We start from the raw sequence: 17,537 nt of genomic DNA, 5'->3' as shown, positions 1-17,537 counted from the left end.
GTCGTTCAACATTTTTAGCTACCCATCTTAAAATTATTAACTGTCGTCGATATTAGATGTTTATGGTTTAACAGTGATTACAGTAATACACAGGTTGTATAATATATTTACGTTGACAGAGGGTAACTAATAGAAACATTAAAATTTTAAATCTCTTGTTATGCGTCATTTTTATTTTGATACAAATAAATTACCGTAATATATTATGGGACGTAATGCGTATGAAAATTAGTAGAGACAGGTTAAGGATTCGTGGAACAGAGTCGAGGTTTTGTTGCTCGAATTCTTTGTTCGGCTAATTTAGCCTCGTTGAATCGTGCACGCTAATTCGACGAGGGAAACGCGTGTATTACACACGGAAATACGACGATCGATTAATTACGTCGCTAATTATTCCGTTGTAGAATGACTGTACGTTGAATTTATCGTCGAAATGCATTTTCGCGTTACACGTGTTTCCCTTTTCTGACTGATGCTGAAACAGGAGCTACAACAACGTTCAAAACGCATATTTTAACACTCATTTGAATGAATATTTATTACCTTCGCGAATGAGTATCAATTCAAATTGGTATGTTAATATTGCAGAATGGTAGGGGTCCTCTTTTATTGGCAGCTGCAGCTGGCCACCTGGACGTGTGTGAAACATTGCTGCTTCGAGAAATCGATGTCAACGCTGCAGATAACGTGAGTTAATATAATTAAAATTTTTATCGGCTCTTATCCCAACATCAAGTACTTCTTCCCTACATATCTTCTTAACAAGTTTTCATGTTTAAAATATTCCAAGACTATTTCAATTTCTCATTCTTAATTTTCAAACAAAAAATATTGAGTCTTAAAGCGTTAACGAGTAGCATTTACGGTTGACCATAAAAGATTAATAAATTATAAAAATACATATGCAATATTTATCCATACTTCACGAAATGCCGTGTCAGTAAATTGAAGCAGAAAATCATTAAACTTGAATAAGTATAAAAAATACATCGCGATTTTAATTCCGTAAAATGTAACACGAAATAAAGACACAAGAGGAGATAAGTACAGTGTGGCGAATGAATCGAGAAACGAAGCAACTAAATTTCAAGTGGCGAATAATTTGAAATTGACTAATAATTTACGAGCATGGGTGGGTTGTTCTTCTCGTCAGCTCTGCAATATATCAATATACGAGTTAATGAAGGGTGTAGGGATAATTACTGTATAATTGTGGGCTTACGCTGCCGGTGGAACAGCTCTTTAGTCTACGTGCTTGTATTTCCTTTCTGTCTTTGATGCACGTGAGTAAAGTACTTGTCAATAATATCCGTACTGTGGTGATGACTTGATTTGTAAGCATTCTGATATTTACTAAAGAACTATTAGCTGGATCGTTTCAAGAATTAATATTAGTGAAATTGAGATTGCCATGTCATTTGTAATGGGAGCTGTAGGTATGGGGATTTTTGTATTTGCTGATTTTGGGATTTGGGGTGTAGGAAATTGGGATATAGGACATTGGGACGTAGGAAATTTGGATCTAGGGAATTGGGGATTTAGGGAATTGGGGGTTTATGATGTTGGGACATAGGAAATTGGGACGTGGGGAATTGGGGATGTAGGGAATTGGAGATTTAGGGAATTGGGGATTTAGGGAATTGGGGGTTTGGGATATTGGGGCATAGGAAATTGGGACGTAGGGAATTGGGGGTTTATGATGTTGGGACATAGGAAATTGGGACGTGGGGAATTGGGGATGTAGGGAATTGGGGATTTAGGGAATTGGGTATTTAGGGAATTGGGGGTTTAGGATATTGGGGCATAGGAAATTGGGGATTTAGGGAATTGGGGGTTTATGATATTGGGGCATAGGAAATTGGGACGTCGGGAATTGGGGATGTAGGGAATTGGAGATTTAGGGAATTGGGGATTTAGGGAATTGGGGATTTAGGGAATTGGGGGTTTAGGATATTGAGGTATAGGAAATTGGGACGTAGGGAATTGAGGATTTAGGAAATTGAGACGTAGGGAATTGTGATGTAGGAAATTGGGGGGTTGGGATATTGGGGCATAGGAAATTAAGACGTAGGGAATTGAGGACTTAGGAAATTGGAATGTAGGGAATTGGAAATTTAGGAAATTGGGACGTAGAGAATTAAGATGTAGGGAATTGGGACAAGGGAAATTGGAATGTAGGGAATTAAGACGTAGAAAATTAGGGATTTAGGAAATTGGGACGTAAGAATTTGGGATGTAGGGAACTAGAGCTTTATAGTCTTAAGATGTAAGGAATTGATACCGAGACCTATACACCCAGACTTATCTAGACATACAATTTTAATATACCACTGTAACCTCAGTAAAAGACCAGTTTCCTCTGAAATAATTCTTCCACACAATATTTCATATCGAGTAAATGATTCATTACAAATATAGTGAGGTGGGGATGCAATCGAGATCATGTTCGTTATCTGGAAGGAAGATCCGGCTAGGCTTTAGTGGAGATACAATGCATCCATTGGCGCGGTGACTGACGGCCAATCTTCTCCCCCTTAGCTGCAGAACACGTTTGGCTAGATCCTGCCAGCAAGGGGTATCCCGAGGTGGCTGTATTTAGAGTCCGTATACACGCCGCTGGTGGCCATGGGATATTCCTACTAAATTCCCGTGAATATCTTCTTGCTTTACCTTATACCGAGACAGCCCTCACTTTCATTTTCCTTTTGCTCCTGTTGTTGCCTTTAAAGGGACGAGTACGCAATTTATGCTCGGATTAATAAAATAGTAATGTGTACATTCGTTTTTGAACACGTTCGGATGTTGTACGTATTTTTCAGACGTTCGTAGATTATTTCGTGGTATTTCACGTCGACCGAGAAACAAATTTTGCGCATGACATTTATATAATCCATGCGTTGTAACAGGTACTTTTAGCATAACTCAAAGTACTCGTAGTGGAACTTGTGTACTTGTGGTGTACCTCTTTAATGCATTATCTATTCGTCTGATAAGTTAAAGATAATTTAATTAACAGGAAATGCATCGAAACAGGAAACCGGTCATTTTGATCAGGGCACGTCTTCGTTCAAGAACGGAATGACATGGAAATGAAGTTAGACTGGAATATCTTCGATCTAAAGGTTAATTGATTTCGCGAAACGATCGAAGAACGGATCCTCCGAGCAAACGTTCCGACTTTTTTTTTCACCGTGCCGAACAGTATATCGATGGATACCGGCGATCGTAGGTACACGTACCTTTTGTCTGCATAAGGCAATCCGGCTAGAAGCGACGCTATACAGAATGCTGCCTCGGTATCTGCAAATGAAAGTTTGATATTTATTGGTGACCGATCTTAGAAATGTGCTGCGGTCCCTGTCTATGCCCTTTCCGATGCGATACCACGTGCGCTCGCGAGGATTATGGAAACGCGCGGCCATCGAACGCGTTTCCGTCGAAGCTCGAACAAGTTTTTTAATTCGCGGAAAGATGAAGTGCAAGCTTTTCACTGGCAGCTGTTCACTCTCGGGATTCATGACAGAGATCTAACATTTTTCTCGATAGCAGAACAATCTTTTTACACCGAAATAAGACGTTTCGGTTGTGAGAGAAGAGACACGAGTTGTGAGAGAATTTTTTAGCATTTTTGCAGGTTCTGTGGTATATACATTTGTATATTTTAAATGTTTATGTTAAATAGTATGTTTGACTACAAATATTGAAAAGAACTCGAACTCGACAGAACTCGATGCAGTATTAGTACTACGTGATTTTGTTGCGTATTGGAGGAAGGAAATAGCAAAGTATCAGTACATATTTAAAGCGGTAGTAGACTGTGAAAGAATTTTGCAGGCAATCGACGTGCACCGCAGGCAAACTGGCACGGTGAAGGAAATGTAAAGGGGGATGTTTGAATGGCATTTACAACCATGAAATTTACGACGATTTACCGGTATTTCTGTTTTGCTTTTATTTGCACCGCATAGCCGCGTTGCTGCTTTGGTCTGATATTCACGATGGATCCGCGGTGTATTTCTAAATCGGCATATTCTTCTCGCCAGACAGGTTTACGATAGTATACGTGGAAGCGGCAATTTAAGGCACTAAATCTGTGCCGCGTATCAGGCTATTTAATATTAGAAAAATCACGCGTCTCACGAAATATTTTGTTGAATACTGGAAGTTGCGCGTTTAATAACGCATATAATTCACTTCAACTGTTATGACTATGAACTGTGCATATAGACACGTGTTATAAAGCCATTCGATATATTGCTATGAGCCATTTATTACTCAGTTCTTTATCACTACGTGTCGTATATCGTTATATTGTATAATGCGCGTTGCATGGCACTACATGCTATATTGCCATGTGCTATATATTGTTGCACTATATTGCTACGCTCTATACTGCGATGTATCATATATCGTCACGCGCTATACATATTAACATACGCTATATCGCCACGCATTATATATTACTACGCATTGTATCGCCACGCATTATATATTACTACGCATTGTATCACCACGCGCCATATATCGCCTCGCGTTATACCGCCACGCGTCATATATTGCAACGCATTGTATCACCACGCTATATTGCCACGCGCCATATATTGCCTCGCGTTACACCGCCACGCGTCATATATTGCAACGCATTGTATCACCACGCGTTATATTGCCATGCGCCATATATTGCCTCGCGTTATACCGCCACGCGTCATATATTGCAACGCATTGTATTACCACGCGTTATATCGCCACGCGCCATATATTGCCTCGCGTTATACCGCCACGCGTCATATTGCAACGCATTGCATCACCACGCGTTATATTGCCATGCGCCATATATTGCCTCGCGTTATACCGCCACGCGTCATATATTGCAACGCATTGCATCACCACGCGTTATATTGCCACGCGCCATATATTACCTCGCGTTATGCCGCCACGCGTCATATATTGCAACGCATTGTATCACCACGCGTTATATTGCCACGCGCCATATATCGCCTCGCGTTATATCGCCACGCGCAATATATTGCAACGCATTGTATCACCACGCATTATGTTGCCATGCGCCATATATTGCCTCGCGTTATGCCGCCACGCGCAATATATTGCAACGCATTGTATCACTACGCGTTATATCGCCACGCGCCATATATCGCCTCGCGTTATACCGCCACGCGTCATATATTGCAACGCATTGTATCACCACGCATTATATTGCCATGCGCTATATATTGCCTCGCGTTATACCGCCACGCGTCATATATTGCAACGCATTGTATCACCACGCGTTATATTGCCACACATCATATATTGCCTCGCGTAATACCGCCACGCGTCATATATTGCAACGCATTGTATCACCACGCGTTATATTGCCGCGCGCCATATATCGCCTCGTGTTATATCGCCATACGTTATATTGCCAGGCGTCAAATATCGTTACTTATTGAATCACCATACGTTACATTGCCATGTGCCACATATGATCGCACATTGTATTCCCACACGGTATATTGCCACACATTGTATCACCCCGTGCTATATCATACCTAACCATACATCAAAATGAATGTTACAGCTAATTTTGTTACCTCATTCGCTATTGTTTCGCGAAATTTATTGTTATTATAATGCTAGTAATCCCAGTACAATAACTTGCATTTCTAACATTTTCACGCTGTTCCAAATATGTCCGTAAAATTATTGGGTCGCGTATCGTAAAACACCACCACATGTATATACAACCGAGTCCAATTCGTTTAGTCTCGTAACACTATGAGATATCTGTGGCAGACCGGAGTGGATCGAAAATCCGACGTACCGTTCAGTAAATCCGATAAATTTCGACACGGTCTAGGCCACTCGGTTGTTTTCGATAATCTATGCGTACCCGTTCTTCAAGATTTCCTTCGGTGATCCACCTTCACGATTCCGCTCCGAGGACAAGATTTATGTAGGAAGCTTATGGGCCTCGCGTTTTCGAGAGACTCTGCCGCGAGGAATTTGGTACACGTTATTCTTTCTGCATTGTATACCGGCCTCATCCTGAAAGGTCTATAATTATGAGAGGCCTGAAAATAGCTTTTTAGAGGAACATAGGCGTTCATGGACCGAGTGTTCGTTTTTCGAACCGGGTTTCGACTGGGCGCCCTCCGTCAGACGTCTTTCAAGGGTTCCTTCGGCCAAGGAACGATTATCATACGTCCTTGAGGGATTTTTTTAACACGCTTGCAGATTCGGGATAGGAGTTGAAAGTTCTCCTGAACAGTAGATGTCTACTGTTCACGTTTTGAACTTAAACAGTACATGTTTTTATGAACCGACATGTCTTGTTATGACCGAATGTTAGAGTAGGTGCAGTATTTGGTGCTTTAGATTTTGGTGTCTGTACTAAAGCATCATTTAGTGATATGTAGGTAATAATTATTTCAAATATCCTCATATATATTAAATACACAAAATCCTTCTGTGTCATTTGTGAACATAAGAGAATACAATCACGTATACTTACATGCAGTGTTATAGTTTCTTATGTATGTATACTTTCACGTATATATAGTACAGTATTTTATGACACAACGAAATATAACTAAAAGTAATGACTAGAGGTAATGTATTCGAGACGTTGACTTCGTACCTGCACCTAGTACAATCGACGCAAGAAAATCACTTGCAAATCCAATTATTTACATACACAATAAAGGAAGCTTTGTTTAAATTCGAATGAATGGTGTCCGACGCCATTGTGAGAGAGTAACCATGCATTAGAGGCCTCGGAACAGGTAAAATTCCGCAGATCGATGCGCCAGCCCCAGGTGTTCTAAGGACCAAAAAGAAACGCGACATGGGAGTTTACGATGTTTTTACGTGTCGAGTGAGATTTAATTTAGCAAACTACGTGACTTTGATCCCATATTTTTGTCCGCGATATCTCGTTTATTTGGCCGGCTGACTATATTTCGCTGGCTTCCGTTCAATCCTTAAAAACCAGACAACAGCTCGTTTATTCCGGCGACCAGTATGTTTTTTTCGACGTTATTAAATATTTGATTTAACCGAAGAAGCTATGGAAGAGTCCATGTACCATTGGCTGATCAACCATTCGCGATAACCCATCGAAAACATAAATTTCTTTATGTTTGAGTAACAGTAATACGCGAAAAGGCCCGAGTTATTTATAAACAGACTTTTTGTACTTTGCAGTCGTAAAAGTGTGAAATTGAGTAAACATCGCTGAGATCAGTCGTAAAACTGAGTAAATCTTGTAATTTGGATATATACAGCAATATTTTATTGCAGGTTTTTAATTAGGGAACTGTGACTTGTGAGTTGGATATTTTTGTGATTGCTTATGGGGAGTTCTGAGTTTTTAGGATTTGAGAACTTGGGAATTTGGGGATTTGGGAATTTGGGAATTTGGGCATTTAGGGATTTAGGAATTTAGGGATTTGGAATTTTAGAAATTTGAAATTTTGGAAATTTGGGGATTTGGAGATTTGGAGATTTGAAGATTTAGAGATCTGGAGATCTGGAGATTTGGCTATTTGGGAATTTGGGAATTTGGGAATTTAGGGATTTGGAATTTTGGAAATTTGGGGATTTGAAGATTTGAAGGTTTAGAGATTTGGAGATTTGGCTATTTGGAAATTTGGGAAATTGGGAATTTGGGAATTTGGGAATTTGGGAATTTGGGGATTTAGAGATTTGGAGATTTGGAGATTTGGGAATTTGGAAATTTGGAAATTTGAGGATTTAGAAATTTGGAGAATTGGAGATTTAAAGAGTTGGAAACTTGGAATTTTTGAGATTTGTAGATTTGGAGATTTGAAGAATCGGAAACTTGGAATTTTTGATAATTGTAGATTTGGAGATTTGAAAAGTTGGAATCTTGGAATTTTTGACATTTGGATATTTGAGAATTTGGAATTTTGGAGATCTGCAGAATTGGATATTTATGTATTTAGAAATTTGGAGTTTTAAAATTTCATAGCTTTGGGTATATGGAAAATTCATAAAAATTGAACATTGGAAAAAATTTGGTAATTTTATAAAATTCTTAGAAATATAATAATTTGATCATTTTAAATTTTCAAATTTAGTAATTAATAATATTCAATTATTCAATTTATAAATCTGTTAGTTTTATAACCTTAAATTTATAAATTTATAAATTAAAAACTTCAAAACATAAAAATTTAATTCAAATTTCAAGTTTAGAAATTGTAAAATTTAACATGCTATCCTGACAATTCAAAATTGAGTGTCCTTCGAATTTCAATTTTAAAAATCTACCAATTTAATAATTTGCAAATTTAGAAACTTCTAAATTAAGATATATAAACGTGAAAATTTCATCAACTTTTCCAATTTCCAAGTTAAATATAATTTCCTCCCATTCGTTATTTGTCATTGTTTCAATTTGAGCAGGTCAAAGCTTACGCATCAGTGTTCCTCAGTTCGTTGACAGACTGACAAATGACTTTTCACCTTCGTTCCTCTAAGTAGAAAAGTATATTTGAACGTGTTGAACATACACCGTGTCGTGCATTCATCCATCTAGCAGCGCATAAAATCGTTGCGCACGAAGCGAGTTGTGTAACGGTGCTTCTTTCGTGGCAATAAAACGAATAGGAACCATCTTCTCGTACTTTCTCCGTAATTATACAACCGCGATAAAACGAATAATCCTGGAATCGTTGAGGATATGCCAGTAGCTGTTACAGCATCATAAGGAACCGGTGTTCGACGTGCTATGCGACGATGTTATTCCTGCATTTTTCTATTATTTTTTCCTTGTAAATCCTTGTCGAATATCAATCATGGATTTATACAACGGATGTCTGATTTATGTGCGCGTCGTAGTTTATAAAGAACATCACATTATTAACTAATCATTAACTCCGTGACTCTCCTGGTTCACCTTTTCATGTTTTTCGTTATTTTTCCACTTTCTATAAGTAGGGATAATTATGGAGAAAAGTGAAAATGTTCGCGGTTGCTTGGTCGATTAGTCTGGAAGAGCTCAAGACCTTTTACGTTTGAAAAGTGCGAGGAAATTTTTTACTAATAATATATTATCATAATTCTTTCCATTTAAAATAAAAATTGTAATTTTCATATTTGTCATATAGCAAAATATTTCAAGCTATCAATAATTTCACATACTAATAATTTTCATCATTTACACTCATAACACAACTGAATATACAGATTATCTCTCTACAATTTTTATTGTAATTTATCCGAAAAATCTTCCAATTTCATTTGTACAAAAATATTTGAAGAATCTGTAATTCACAATTTTTTACAATTTTTAAACGTAACATCACTTTATGTAATTTCCATGCAATTCTTTAAAAGCCATAATTTACAGCTGTACCGTAGAGTAAAATTTCGCAAAAAGCATTGAAATAATAGCAGTAATTTATGCAAAAAAGAGAGACAAAATTGAAATAAGACATTTTAGAAGTGGGAACCCGTTACATGGTCGTGTCAGTGCTGCAGGGTTGAATTAAAATAAAAAAAGGTCGCGGTAATTTGCCAGGAAAGATAAAAACGAAGAATACGCGGCATCGTACGCGTTCATGAAGATCCTCGAACTGTCCTTAGCAGTTGCATTGGTATGCATATGTATGCGTTAGTGCACGCCTGGAACAATGATACCAGTTTGACTGGTGTGCTTCTCCCACTCCTTAAAAGCGGAATGCACTGTATACATCGCGAACCAATGCACTCTGGCTTGTATCGTTTTAAGCAAAGACGTTTATTCCTGCTCGAGGATATCCTGGCTATTTGTAGCTGCGTATCGTTCGAACAGGAACTGATAAGCTCTTAATCTCGTGTGAGGACAGTTTAATCATTTTTCGGATTAGGGAATTTGGGAATTTGGGGTTTGGGGAATATCAGAACGTAGGACCTAGGGATTTGGGAAATTTGGGGATTTGGGAATTTGGGAATTTGGGAATTTGGGGATTTGGGAATTTGGGGATTTGAGGATTTGGAATTAGAGAATTTGGGGAATTTAAAAATTTGGGGACTTAGGGGTTTGGAGTATTTGGTGATTAGGTGATTTTGGAGATTTGAGGATTTGGGGGTTTGGGGATTTGGGGATTTGGGGATTGGAGGATTTGGAGATTTGGAGATTTGAGGATTTGGAGATTTGGGGATTGGAGGATTTGGAGATTTGGAGATTTGGAGATTTGGAGATTTGGGGATTTGGGAATTTGGGAATTTGGGGATTTGAGGATTTGGAATTAAAGAATTTGGGGAATTTAAAAATTTGGGGACTTAGGGATTGGAGTATTTGGTGATTAGGTGATTAGGTGATTTTGAAGATTTGAGGATTTGGGGATTTGGGAATTTGGGGAATTTAAAAATTTGCGGACTTAGGGGTTTGGGGTATTTGGTGATTAGATGATTATGTGATTTTAGGGATTTGAGGATTTAGAGATTTGAGGATTTGGGAATTTGGGAATTTGGGATTTTGAGGTTTGGGGAATTTGGGAATTTGAGGTTTGGGGAATTTAAGAATTTGGGAACCTAAGGATTTATGGAGTTTGGTGATTTGGAAATTTGAGGATTTGGAAATTTGGAAATTTGTGACTTTATGTATTTGGGGATTTAGGAATGTAGGGGTTTGGAAGTTTAGAAATTTGGGAATTTGGGAATTCAGGAACCTTGAGAATTTGGAAATTAAAAAATTAAAAATTTAGAATATTTTGAACTACTCAAATTCTCAAACTTAAAAATTTCCCAATTCCAAAACTTACACTCCTGAAAATTCAATTTCTTGAAAGTATATTTTAAAGCATTTTAAACATGCATTCTACCATTCTGCATAAATAAATCTATCAAAAATGTACAAAAAAATAGTAAATTTTGCCTTATTTATTTTTACATCGTACAGTAATCGCTCGTTTACTCTAAAGATAGAGGAAAGTATAATCTTGATGTCTCTTCTCTAAATAAAGAAAATGAAGAACTTGAAGTAAGAGCAAAAGTAAACAAGATATTTATAGATCAGTATGAAGTTGCGATGTTCTTACTTTTTGTTGATCGAACAACACGAAAGATATGGATGTTTTAATTGGGAGAAAGTGCAAGGCTCGATAAATAGGTCGTATTTCCGTTTAAACAGGTTCTCTAAAGAGATCTCTTCCGTGAAAATAATTAATATTAATCTTCTGTTTGACATTAACGTTCGATAAGGTATCTTCTGTATTAATAGATTGTAAGTAACTCGTTTCCCTATATCAATAAATTAATTCCGTGTTACATACGACTTTGCGATTTCCAAACATGTATTTCATATGTCTTTTTAACTTTCCTTACAAATGTATTTACTTCTCTAATAACAGTTTATCATTTTCGGAGATAGCCTGGGAACTGCATAGACACTCGAATAGGGACATTTTGGGGACTAAAGGGAATTTTTAAATTTCCAAATTCTCAAAGTTCCAACTTCTCAAATTTCCAAACTCTAAAATTTCAAAATTCCAAATTTTCTACATTTCAAAACTTGCAAATTTCCAAATTTCCAAATTCCAAATTTTTTACATTCCAAAACTTGCAAATTTCCAAATTTCCAAATTTCCAAATTCCAAATTTTCTACATTCCAAAACTTCCAAATTTCCAAATTTCCAAATTTCCAAATTCCAAATTTTCTACATTCCAAAACTTGCAAATTTCCAAATTTTCTACATTCCAAAACTTCCAAATTTCCAAATTTCCAAATTTCCAAATTCCAAATTTTCTACATTCCAAAACTTCCAAATTTCCAAATATCCAAATTCCAAATTTTCTTCATTCCAAAACTTCCAAATTTCAAAATTTCAAAATCCACATATCTCCAAATTCTCAATCATCCAAATCCCATATCTCTGAATTCCCAACCTCTCAAGCCTTTGATCCTCCAACTCCCCAAATCGCTCCCTATTTAAAACAACAACCTCTGCAAACCATCGGCAAGAGGAAAGTTGCCAATCAATTGTCTACAGCTATAATCAATTATATCGTAATAAGGTACGTTTAACATATCCCATATAATTATCCTCGCTCGCTATTAAGAAATAATGAAATTATTCCTAAACGTCGAACTCGCGAGAATAATCGATGGCCCATTGGTTTGTAACGTAATCGTGAGTGGTTTCGAAAGCAACAACTGTGAACCACTTTCATGGATCGTGCTGTTCCTCTACAGCAAAGACAGGATGTTGCTTCGATCTTCGCGTGCAATGACCGTCCCTGTTACACGTCCAATATCTTTCGATTTCAATGGACTTTGTTCGTTAACCGAGCAACCGTCAATTATCCACCAACATATTTAGTTTCCTTGCCGAGAAACAACTACTCTCTGCTGAAACTGTTCGTCTTCTTTCGGTTAAGGTGTTCCTTGACAACGAGATATACTTTCAATGGGGAATGTTGAACGATTTATGCAATAAGATTCTTACTTTGCACTTCATTGCATTAGTCGAATTCAATTAAATTTTGTCTGAATGTCAGTTCTGTGAGGAATGTGAATTTTCTTAGGAATGTAAATTTTCTGAGGAATGTAGATTTATCAAGGAATGTCAATTTTCAAGGGAATATGGATTTTCCAAAAAATATCAATTTTTCGTCGAATGTCAGTTTTCCAATGTAAATTTTCTAAGGAATGTGAGTTTTTCAATGTGAATTTTCAAGGAATGTCAATTTTACAAGGAATATAGATTTTCCAAAAAATATCAATTTTACAAAAATGTCAGTTTTCCAAGGAATGTGAATTTTCCAAGGAATGTGAATTTTCCAAGGAACATCAATTTTCCAAGGAATGTCAATTTTCAAAGGAATATAGATTTTCCAAAAAATATCAATTTTTCAAAGAATGTCAGTTTTCCAAGGAATGTGAATTTTCCGAGGAATGTCAATTTTCAAAGGAATATAGATTTTCCAAAAAATATCAATTTTTCGTTGAATGTCAGTTTTCCAGGGAATGTGAGTTTTCCAATGTAAATTTTCTAAGGAATGTGAGTTTTTCCATATGAATTTTCAAAGAATGTCAGTTTTCCAAGGAATGTGAATTTTCTAAGGAACATCAATTTTTCCAAGAAACGTAACTTTTTCAAAAAATGTGAAAATCCCAGAAGGTGTGAATCTTGTAAATAATGTAAGTTTTCCAAAGAATGTCAGTTTTCCAAGGAACGTGAATTTTCCCAGGAATGTCAATTTTTCAAGGAACCTAAATACTTATCTCCGCAGAATTGTTTAGCCACAAAAATTTAACGAACATGAGTATACACTAAATCTATACATAATGCAAACTTTTAACATATTTTTGATCATTTTCACGTATTTCTCTCATATAAGAGAAATCGTTTCTGATTTTTCATCCAAGAGAAGAAAACTTCAATTGCATAGGGTTAAAACACCATCCCTTATAACTACCGCCTCAGATACGTACCAAGCATTCGCACGAAACTTCCACGTACACATGTCAAAGAAACTAATGCGAGATTACGCCAACAATGCGAAGATATAGAGATGCAATTAACCCGCTGTTCCGTGTCCAATCTTCAATTACGATTGCACCTAGCGTCTCGTTTTTATACGAGCCCCCCGTTACCTACGCTTTCATTCGATTTTATCCACCATTGCATCGAACCGATACACAATGGTGTACTGCACGCTGCAGGAAGATCGTTAACAACGATGCTCTATATAAAGAGCGATCGATCTCTCCAATAGTTGTTGGCCAACAGATGCATTCGTACAGTGGTTCGCTTTGTATACGTGACTCTTTGTACGGGCTACAATTTTCTACGAAAAACTATTGCCTCGAAAAATAATGGGCTTCTTATGCAATTCAGTGTCAGTTCACCGCAGGTGTTTTCACTGTTCATCTTTACTGTTTTCATGGAGTTTATCACGAGAAAGTGGCGATGCAGGAAAGATGCAATAAAACATTTTCTTGGAGTGAAAATTGCAAATTTGGTGTGTGGAAATTTGAGAATTTGGAGATTGGGAAATTGGGGATTTGGGGATTTGAGAATTTGGGATTTGGGATTTGGGAATTTAGGCATTTGGGAATTTAAGGATTTGGGAATTTGGGAATTTGGGAATTTGGGAATTTGGGAATTTAGGCATTTGGGAATTTGGGAATTTGGGAATTTGAGAATTTGGGAATTTAGGCATTTGGGAATTTAGGGATTTGGGAATTTGGGATTTGGGAATTTAGGGATTTGGGAATTTAGGGATTTGGGAATTTAGGCATTGGGGAATTTAGGCATTTGGGAATTTAGGGATTTGGGAATTTGGGAATTTGGGAATTTGGGAATTTGGGAATTTAGGCATTTGGGAATTGGGGAATTTGGGAATTTAGGGATTTGGGAATTGGGGAATTTGGGAATTTGGGAATTTGGGATTTGGAGAATTTGGGAATTTGAGAATTTGGGAATTTGAGAATTTGGGAGTATTGGGATTTAGGAGTATTGGGATTTGGGAGTATTGGGATTTGGGAGTATTGGGATTTGGGAGTATTGGGATTTGGGAGTATTGGGATTTGAAGATTTGGAGATTTGTGGATATTGGCATTTGGGGATATTGGTATTTGAGAATATTGGCATTTGGGGATATTGGGATTTGGGAACTTGGAAAATTTAACTTGTGGATTGGAAAATTTGAAAATTCAAGAACTTAGGGGCTTAGAAATTTAAAAATTCAATAAATTACCAAAAACCTAACTATACCTATACACTATACACTACCTCACCGCGCACTTATACACTATAACAGATATCTATGGTATATCTATATAAACAAGAATTCACCTAACACAACATCAAATAAAGTCAGAAATAATTATGACACCCCAGGACATTGATTAACATCAGCACCTCAAAAGACTCCTAACAGCACTGCAATTTTTCTATGAACATAAAGGAAGATATAAATAACGAAGCTAATAAAATTCGTGTGCGTAAGTTGATTTCTAAAGGTCGTTTATCCTGGTAATAATTTCTCGTCGCATTTGTGCAATTATTGTCACCTGAAACGATGCAAGTCTATTGCAAATTCATGCACAACGCAAAATGTCAAAGAACCATTAACATGCCGACATTTGCAATTTCGTTACACGATCCATGTTACAAATTATTTCCACTCTCCTGTTCCCCTTTCGTTTGATTAATCGATAAAACTGTCTTAAAGTTCAACGGGTCACTTTCTGAAGGAAGGTTTTCAAACAAGTAAAATATACACCTCATTTTCAAATTATACTGTATCGGTTTCATTGTTCACTTTATAATGTAATTGTAGTATTTTCATGTGAGAAGTTGTTCATTGTCGTTTATAATTTCATTGTTTATTATTTTATAATTTTATTGTGCATTCGTTAACAATTTCATTTTTCATTCATAATTTAACACTAAAGTAATGCATACTCTGAAATTAAAAATGAGTAGAAATTAAAAATGTAGTATTTTCATGAAGATTAACAGAGATTCCAAAAAAATTATTTTAATAAATTTTGTAAATTAAAATGAAAAACTTGTAAGAAGGTCATGCAACCTTTTTGGTAGTGTTAATGTTAGTTCTTCATTTATTTTATAATTTTAATGCTCATTATAATTTACTTGTATAATTTCTATACAATTTTTTATTTCATTTATTTATAACTTAATTTTATAGTAACTGTATATTTACATTTGTCATAAAGTACCAAACTTTTTCTGATAAGCAACCTCACTAAATATTTATGTCACTTGAAATTTCATTTTTCATTTCCGTTTTTCCATTAATTTTTTGTTCTCTCGTGATATGTATTTTACTCGGTCAAAAGACCATCAATTCTATGGATTACTCGAGCAATTTCTATTACAAAGTAACCTGTTCGGTGCAAGGAGAAGCAGCTGTCTCGATCAGGATGCACCAGGTACGATTGAAGTAAAAAGTAGCATGCCAATCGACTTCGAGAGCTCGCCATTGCTTGCTCCTTTTGCAACAATCACCGGTTCAATAAACGAACGCTCTTGATTCTTGTATTTTCGAAATCACGATGAGAATATCGACACGTCACGAGTATGAACGATTACTATGCATCTATTAATAATATTTGTGGAGAATATTGTATGGCTGTACTGTGTAACTATAGGTGCCTCGTGTATCTCAGCTTTGAAATTACAAATTTTGTAATTCTCGAGTTACTTCGAAATTATAGAGCAATATACATACATTAAGTATTATATTATATACACTGTCATTCAGTATTTCAATATACAGTGTGTCCCACAACTAGCGTAGGTCCCTGAAATGGGCGGTAGCTGACGTGATTCTGAATAAGATTTCCCTTTGCAAAAATGGGGTTTGAAGCTCCGTTTTTGAATTATTAAGAAAAAACACGGGCCAATCAGAGCGCGAGGATTACGCCCCCGCAGCCATTATGCTCAAAGGTGTCGCTCTCGCTGCGCGCGCGTAATCCTCGCGCTCTGATTGGTCCGCGTTTTCCGCGTCAGCTACCCTTTATTTCAGGGACCTACACTACTTGTGAGACGCCCTGTAAATTTCTATACTGAGTACAAACATATTTTGCTCGAAGTTCTTAAAGTCGCTAATCAGACTTTTTCGTAACACCAAGTAAAAAATTAAATAAAATCGTTAACAAATTTTATCGTCTATAACATGTTGACAGCGGTATAGTGTCAAGGTGAGTTAGCCAAACCTACAATCGTTAGACATTATCAAATCAACAAGTTTGACCTAATTTTCTCCGCATAAAAGTATGTCAACTATCGATAAACTAGACAGCTCGTGATCTCTAAAATCCAGCTATCGAATTTCGTCCCACAAAGTAACACGTTTTTCCTCTTAAGCGACCAACAAGTAACAACGTTTCGCTTGTTAGCCTTTCTTTGCACAACCGTCGCGAACCGAGTGTCAAGCAAAACGAAAGAGATCATAGTTGCGACACGACTTTGAAGTTCACTCGGTTCTCATTGCGTATCCCCTTTTATGATCTCGCTCGGGAACGCTTCTGCTCGGTCGGCCGCGTTTCCTGCGCGCTCGAAATGGCACTCGCACTTTATGATACACGAGAACGGAATTGCCTTTCCACGTAACGGACCCTCGTGGGGCCCCGAGAGTCAAATATGAGCACGTCGGGAGCTCGTCCGACGTATGCCCTATTATACGGTTGATGAGATCGCGGTCGGGTTTGCTTTTCGCAGCACGAGATGCGACGACAAAGATACCGCGATCGTGTCGTGATGCCAAAGTGCGCGAAACACTAACTGCATCGATGCTACCGACTGGTTAAGCCGATTAAGGAAATGCTGTCGGACACGAGGACGATACTATCGTGACAGTGGTGATAACAGAAACGCGCTGACAGGATACCGCGAAATGAAGGTGCGGAGCATGAATAGTGGAGGGATTCAGGTGATTCACGTAAAAGAAATTAGGTTACGGATTTTGACAATTTTTGTTTGAAAAGCACAACAAAAATGTGCTATTTTTGAAACTTTTCTTGGTATATATTTCATACGCAAATTTGATGTATGTA

At 37.0% G+C, this 17,537-nt stretch overlaps 1 protein-coding gene across 9 annotated transcripts in view; it reads left to right on the top strand.

Moving 5' to 3' along the window:
* The window catches only part of dgo (ankyrin repeat domain containing protein 6 diego), a 145,470-nt gene that overhangs the window by 42,045 nt on the left and 85,888 nt on the right, over positions 1 to 17,537 (top strand). For all 9 annotated transcript variants that reach the window (XM_076538349.1, XM_076538345.1, XM_076538338.1 and 6 more), the window contains one exon: positions 589 to 687. In XM_076538349.1, coding sequence (XP_076394464.1) covers positions 589 to 687 — 99 coding nt within the window. The remainder of the gene's footprint in view (positions 1 to 588; positions 688 to 17,537) is intronic.

The sequence above is a fragment of the Megachile rotundata genome, chromosome 1 (assembly GCF_050947335.1).
Source record: "Megachile rotundata isolate GNS110a chromosome 1, iyMegRotu1, whole genome shotgun sequence".
NCBI classification, from domain to species: domain Eukaryota; kingdom Metazoa; phylum Arthropoda; class Insecta; order Hymenoptera; family Megachilidae; genus Megachile; species Megachile rotundata.
The sequence above is the reverse complement of the archived record's forward strand: the minus strand, read 5'-3'. Positions and strand labels throughout refer to the sequence as shown.